The sequence below is a fragment of the Andrographis paniculata genome, unplaced genomic scaffold (assembly GCF_009805555.1).
Source record: "Andrographis paniculata isolate CXL003 unplaced genomic scaffold, ASM980555v1 Contig15END, whole genome shotgun sequence".
NCBI lineage: Eukaryota > Viridiplantae > Streptophyta > Magnoliopsida > Lamiales > Acanthaceae > Andrographis > Andrographis paniculata.
The window spans coordinates 2,834,002-2,841,619 of record NW_026137435.1 but is presented as its reverse complement, the minus strand read 5'-3'; the positions used below and the strand labels follow the sequence as shown (position 1 = coordinate 2,841,619).

General features: G+C 33.1%; 1 protein-coding gene across 1 annotated transcript; it reads right to left on the bottom strand.

Annotated features, from left to right (window-relative positions):
• Positions 1-1,173: 1,173 nt before the first annotated feature.
• Positions 1,174-6,096, bottom strand: LOC127262406 (COP9 signalosome complex subunit 1-like). Its single transcript, XM_051291073.1, has 6 exons — positions 5,632-6,096; positions 4,537-4,857; positions 3,635-3,751; positions 3,447-3,532; positions 2,951-3,185; positions 1,174-2,810 (listed from the first exon to the last, which is right to left on the bottom strand). The coding sequence occupies exons 1-6, from the start codon at positions 6,016-6,018 to the stop codon at positions 2,631-2,633; spliced, it is 1,326 nt and encodes a 441-aa protein (XP_051147030.1). The 5' UTR covers positions 6,019-6,096; the 3' UTR covers positions 1,174-2,630.
• Between the last annotated feature and the right edge of the window lie 1,522 nt (positions 6,097-7,618).

The following is a 7,618-nucleotide window of genomic DNA, read 5'->3' as shown; positions in this document are numbered from 1 at the left end:
ATTATGTGTAGTTGATTATCAATCCAATAGTAACTAGCACTATTTGTGAAACATGCACATGATGTTGACTTCCAAAAACGATTCGTATTTAATAAAATGATCGATTTGCTTTGACTAATAATTTAATTATAACGTTAGTGAATAAAAAATTAGTGGGTATTTGTTTAGTGTGGTTTGTTTTTAGTTTTATATTTTAATATTTGTGAGTGAATAATGATTAATATATATTGAACGTTTTGTTTTGAAAAAATACAATAAAAATTTGCCATGCAAAGAATGTGATAGAAATAAAATAACCGGGCCATTAGCTTAAGCTTTTTATCATTATAAATTTCTGGGTTACACAACTGTTTAACTCTATGTGGGTGTGTTTCTTTGGATTTGTATTAGGAAGATTTAAATTTAATTTCTTATTTAAATAATAATTGATGTGATATTATATATATATATAGAAACTTAAAGATTCCAAAAATAGAAACTGAGGAAAAAAGGCCAAAGAAAGAAAGCCGCAATCACTGTTAAGAAGTCCAATGAAAGAACATTAAAAATAATGACAATATATAAAATGATCACATATACAATACATAAAAATAATTAAATGAAATATATGCATAAATTTCATCTGCTACTCATAATTATTTTGAACTTTTGAAACACAATCAAATAAAATTATGTATTCACCTAACATTCTTTCGGATACAATTTTCAGAAATTATTACAAAAATTTATAATATATAAAACTCACGTTATCATATACTCCCTCCTGTCTGTGAAAAATAGTAACATTTCATCTGTTTCCAACCGAGAACAAATACTTTCATTTTTCTTATTTGTCTAGACCTGTTTTCTTTTTCAACAAAAAATTGAATTTATTTTTACACAGACGGAAGAAATATTCTTTTTATATTACCAATGTAATTCGTAAAAAAAAAAATAAAGATATCCGAAAACACAAAATAAATACACTAAAAATCATTGCATAATACACTCATACAAGAATATGCATAAATCAAACAAATCAGGATGCATTCACTTGTGATTTTGTGTGCTTTTACACATTTGTAATTTGTTATCCCTAAGCTAAAATAATTACTGAATATAATATTTTTGTTATAAGATAGTAGTGGATATAAAATATTATATTCAACAAATATTCGAGTTCAAAAATATAAAAAAAAAACATAATAAAATGGCAAGAAAAACACCATTCTCTCTATCTTTGGCGCGCATAGAATCACATTCATTATTCAACTATTTGGCCGCTATTCATAAGGATTTCAACTTTATGGAAAAACACATTATTAGTATGATAGTGAGTCAATAAAAGAAGATGAATTGTATGCATCATCATGCTTGCAGGGAGGGAGTGATAATTGTGACTAGTTCACTTCAGTTGATATGATAGGAGCAATTTGAATTAAATGAGGAGAGTTAGCTAGTTGTGTGATACCTCACCTCACCTCATCAATGTAGGGGCTGCTTCCAATTAAGAATACCAAGAGGTGCGTGCGCACCACCACCACCACCACCACCGATATATGCATGTCTAACACTAAATGCCCGGCTTCAACTTGAGAAAATAAAAGTGCATTTAGTAGTAAATGTTTAGCAACAATAAGTTGAGAAAACAACACCACTATTGCATTTATCTGCAACTCCTCATCATTCAATGTGCAATAATACTTCAGAGGTAGATACATACATATGCAGCAATTGTCCATGTTTCTTTTCAGTCAGAAAAAAACAGAGTTTCATTTGATGTTGGGGTTCAGAGGGTTACTATTATTGTTATTAATTTAGTGGATCCTACTCTCAGAACTACTACTGCTTCCCAAATATAAAACAACAAGAATATGATATATATGTATGTGTATCATAATACTATGCTCGAAACTTTAAAAATAAACCATATTGAATGCACGGCACAATTCTGCTACGATGCAAAGAATCTAATGTATTATGCAATAGCTTTGGTTAAGTTTCCTATTCTTACATATTATATACAATGCATTGTGTGCCAATTACCATTCGCCTCATCAAATTCTAAAACGCCACAATCTACTAGGAAGCGCTCATACATAAATGCGTACATCTCTCTTTCTAAATTGCATATACTGAATACCTCGATGCATTATTCACACTAGAGAATTTCCTAGGCACTCCTGAAGCTACAAAGTATATATCATATAAGGCGCCTACGAACTGCTAAAAAGGGTTTGCACAAGCAGGATCTACATAAAGTTCTAATGAATTTTAGATAAGCTCAGTGACTACCGATGAGGGCAGCCATTCGAGTTTCGAAAAACATTATGTATGCGGGGGTGTATGCACAAATTACACATGAATAAATATTATAATTTTTTTACACAGAAAGCTGAAACCATATAAAACCAAAAGATTTTCATTGATAATGGCACCAACTGACCAACGTTAATGTTGATACTAAAGGGCTGCAAGCAAAAGATATATTTGGAAAACCTAGGGAGAATTGCATGATTCCATGGTTTATGATCCTATTGGCTTTAGAAGTCTCAACATATTTTGGTGCTTTTGTTTCCATTATATGTAATTTTGTAAAAAAATGATATTTCAAACCTGCATCAGTATTGCCCTTAGAATCAGAGATGCCTTTAAGATGGATAATAGGCGTCATCATGGTTGCAATCATGCATGATGATGCTTGCTCGTAGAAGCATTGCTCTAACATCCTGATCAAATTTATTAGCAACTCGGAGGACTCGCTGAAATGTGCCTTTCCTCTGATCAGCATGCCGCCCATAAAGAATTTTGTTATGGGAGTCAATTTTAGCCTGCAGGATTAGACCAATCAAATACAGACAAATACACACACACACACACATATATATATATATAAAGTGAAAACTAAGTTTAAAATCTCACTAAGGATAATGCTAACCAGCTCTGTGTTTCATGGAAGGGTATCGATTACCTGAATTATGTTCTTCGTGATCAATCCTTCAAGCTCTTTCTCCATCTCTGTAACGGATAGTTTGAAGGCATTTGCCATCATGCGGATGTCCATAGAAACAAATGGGAGAGTATATTGGATGAGAGCCTTGTTTCGTATTTTGTCATATAGACCCTCCATATGCCTTTGTAAATAGATATCAACTACCATCTTTGCCCTTAGAGTCTCAAGATACTCGAGAAAAGAAGCATAGCGGCTGCAACATAAACCCAGGTTATTCAAAGTCAAAAAACATATTTAAGATGCCACTATATATTTAATCTACTAGCTCGTGTGAGGTAATTTTCATGACAAAGTAAATCCATAGCTGGGTCATCGCTCATAATTAATTTTTTGGTAAAAACATTAAATTCTCTACAAAGATGGCCAGTGAAGCATGGATTTTTACATCTTATTTTCGTTCCATCTGCAAATGACTGATGCTTAAAATTCATGTTGCATGTTCTAACTAAGTTACCTAGTATAGAAATCATTGATGAGCTCCCTTACTTCTGGAACCAACTCCAAGAAATTCCTGAAGTTAACGTTGTCGATGACTCTTCTCTGACAGAAAGAAACAAATTACATTGTAAGAAAACTGAAAGCCTCCACATCTTAATCATCTAGGTCTTAAAACAAATAAAGAATGTAGAATGTGAAATTCACCTTCAGTTCTGCACGGTCAAAGCTTGCAAGTGCACATAGACCACCATATGTTGCAACATCTTGGGATGCAATTACTTCAGAGTAGTTGTTCCCTAGCTCAAACCCAGTTTCTAGGAACTGCAAAATGCAGAAATCGGATAAAATGTTGGACAAGTTAAAACTGAAAGTGTGCAAAACACAACATGCTCTACCAAGATTAATGCTTTTTAAAATCTGATGAATTGGTAAGCAAATCTCCCATGATGACAAAAACTATAGACATATAGAATATATTTTCTCCCCAAGTTTCTTGCTCATATAAGTTAAGATCACATTAAGCAATTTTGTATTCAGTATGATCATGCCACTTTATCTTTCTTTCATTTCTCGAAGGCAGCAGGAAATATTGCAATTAAGCAAGTAAAACATAAGACAAGCATAAGTGTATATTGCCAACAAGTAAACTTCAGTATAACTTGGTTGCTGATCTACTAGTTTGACAATCAATTTTCTCAAGATGAAAGCATTAGAAATTCCCAAAATCTATACAATCACTTTTAACATTTGATTCTCCTCTTCCTAATTCAGTCAGACATATCATTTATTTATTTTCAAAATAAGAAAAGCACTTAACTAAAGGGGTCAACAATTGTTAAAGAAACAACTTCAACCACCCATAATTATATGATGATACTCCTAACTCAAACCAAAAGATGGGTATTCCATCTCATGGTAGAGATCCAATCATTGCCAAAAAAATCTCTCAGACAAGGACAATTAGGCTCGGTGGTAGCCTGCTGAAATTCTCTGCTTATTCAATATGGCATGGCTTATCCTTACCAAACTAGAAATTGGCTGCAATTCGGTTTGAATGAACCATTTTTACAACATGCTTCAGAAAGACAAAAAATCCATAAACAAACCTTCCGGGCAGCATGTTTATAGTCTTTGGTGCCAAGAAAAACCAATCCAGCAACACAACGTAATTTTGCTACTGCAAGAGAATCCAGTCCACCTTTGGTTTCCTCAGCCTTGTTAACATATTTCCCAACAGTTCCATGTTGGTTCATTTCCAAGCTGACCCGAATTACATTCATGCACGCATGAACAACTTGTTCGGGTGTGCTGCAGTATTCAACCGATCGGGCGTAACTCCTAAATGCCTCTCCAAGAAAACCATGCTCATAGGAAAAATATCCAAGATCCTCATATGCCACGCGAACACTCTCTTTTATGTTATCTTCCTGCAGATAAGAAAGTGATAAGCAAAATAGTCGGGATTATAAGAACTATAGCAGCTGCACTTTGACACTTAACATTGCTATTATGAGTTTCTGTCATAGTTTTGGAAATTTAAATTCACTTGTGAGAATATACCATAACTATGGTCACAGACATTTGAAAAGTATTATTCCTGCACCAGCCCATCTTTAAGTAAAAAACAAATAAATACCAACAAAAACCTATCAAATCAAGAACAAAATGCTTGTGACACAATCTATGTAATAGGAATATAGAACATGGAAATCATCCATCAATCACTTCTCCCTCACATGTAATTACAAATCCTCCTTAAACACAAAAAGTTTTTACCAGATTAAAATCATGTGCAGAGGTCAGACTCCAGTACAGAATTAGTCAAAAAAGATCAAACGTAATTCAGAGATTTCCTCTCTAAAACACACATCACAGGAGAATCCAAAAACTCTCCTGTATAACTTCCTAAAGAGTCCAAATGATATGTTCTTAAACATCATGGATGAAAAGTATACAAGATAATTTTTGCTGTTCATCTACGTTCATGGAGCACCGTTGGTTGCGATCAATGAATAGGTTTAATTTCTGATCAGAGATTATACCTCATTGATATGATTTGAAGGCCGCAGATTCATACACTTGAATTAATTGCATTCCGTACAGATAAAATTTCGCGTAAGACTAGCCGATTCAGTAGAGACTAGAGAACGCAGGATCAACACTACAACAAAATTCAGCGTTTACGGATAAAAATACTCAACCACGGAAGCAGAGATGTCTGTTTCGAGCTTCTCCCTCCTTGACGTCACTCGTTTCTCCACACCACTGACCCATTCATCGTCCGGCCCATACGCTTCGCCTAGGCGGCCGTCAATCTTTCGAACAATTTCATTGAAAAGCCCCGAGTCTCCTCCCTTCTTAGCCTCGTCATACGCGATCCGAAGAGCCTCCAGCTCCATCGAAGGGACACCGCATTTATCCGCAATGTACTTGAGGCGAATGATTTTGGTGCGCCCGGTGTACAGAGCGGCATACGCCTCGACGTCGAGATGCTCATCGCTGACGATCGGTCGCCGATTAACCTCGCCGCCCCGGCGTAACTCGTCGTCACTGGTAGCCGTCTCACTAGCGCTAGAACTTACTTCCATGGCGAGATAGCACGTAGGCCGCAGCAGTTGGCGAACGACGTCGTAATGCACTGCACTGTCAGTTCCTTCCGCCTCCGCCTCCGCCTCGCTAACGCATTTATACAGAACAATTAAGCGCATTTATAGATTGGGCCTCATAAAATATTCTTTATTTAGTTCAGGCCCAAACTAAATAAAATTTTCTTTTCTAGTCAACTATTAGCCCACATGGCCCGTTAAAAGTAAACCATAATTTGGAAATTGGAACCAAAAGAGAAAATAGTTCTTCGCTCCTATATAATTAATTACACCACTATGCCAATAAAGCAAATTTTTTTATGCCGAAAATATTCTTCTTTGAAGGCAATTTATAATTTAATTACATGTCATTAGTAGTATTTCTGGTCATTTCAATAGGGATGGCAATGGATCTCGGGTAAACCCGAGATCTCACTCTGGATTCGACCCATTTAATTGAGGTCAAGGTCGAATTATTTGGATATTGAGTCGGTTCTGGATCGGATATAGGTACTTTTAGCAGATTTCCAACCCATTTAATTAGGGTCAGGTCGAATTATTTGGATATTGAATTGGGTCTGGATTGGGTATAGTGTATTCTTAGTGGGTCCGGATCGAATCTCGGGTCAAAGGATGGATCTTATTCGGATCTGATCCGAATCGGATTAATATATTAATAATATATAAATTATATATGGAAAAAAATAATTTTCAATAACACAAATTATATTAAAAAATCTTTTCAGTTTAATTAGACCTTTTTTTATTATTATTTTATTATAATATTTTTTTAATAAAATACATAAATTTAAGGTATTTTTTTAACCTCTTCATCATTTTAGTGTGGTAACCGAAGACTATGTTAAAATAGTGAAAAAATTTCGCACATTTAGTCATCAATGCCTATGATGGCGTACACATGTGGGCTAGGTCAGCTTCACGTGGCACGTGTTTGTCATGTGGATAATTTTTTATTTTTATTTTAAAATATAAAAAATAAACAAAATAAAAAAATAAAAAAAATTATAAAAAATAAAAATAAATGAAAATAACATTAAAAAATATAAAAATTTTTGAAAAATAAAAAATAATATAAATAAATAAAATGAAAAAATAAAAATTATCGATGTGTCTGCCAAGTCAGCACCATGGGCTGCTACTGTCAATAGTTTTTATTTTTTTATAGTAATAAAACTAGCCACGGATAATTATATAAATTGTGATATTAATTTAATTTTATATTTTAAATAAAAAATTTTATTTTGATAATAAAATTTTGTATGAACGTAACAAAACTTAATTTATATATAAAATAAACTATAAATAAAAAATACGGTAACTAAACCAAATAAAGAATATTAAGTAAGCGAATTAAAATTTCATAAATATATACTTCAATTTAAACTCAAACATATTAGACATAAAAAACAATTATTCATAATCACTCTTAAATTAAAAATCAAAATAAATTTGAAAGAAGTTTGTCATTAGCCTTCAGTTGAAAACAAGGTTCAAACAATATAATAAATAATATATATAGTAACGAAAAGAAAAACAAACCAATAATATTAAGTAAATTATAAATCAAATAAAAATTATATAA

What these genes read in the sequence shown, in the direction of transcription:
- LOC127262406 (XM_051291073.1), bottom strand. Translation starts at nt 6,018, where the DNA reads ATGGAAGTAAGTTCTAGCGCTAGTGAGACGGCTACCAGTGACGACGAG. An exon ending in ATCAATGATTTCTATACTAG is followed by an intron (nt 3,186 to 3,446) that starts GTAACTTAGTTA and finishes TTTATGTTGCAG; the next exon opens with CCGCTATGCTTCTTTTCTCG. An exon ending in TCACGAAGAACATAATTCAG is followed by an intron (nt 2,811 to 2,950) that starts GTAATCGATACC and finishes CTAATCCTGCAG; the next exon opens with GCTAAAATTGACTCCCATAA.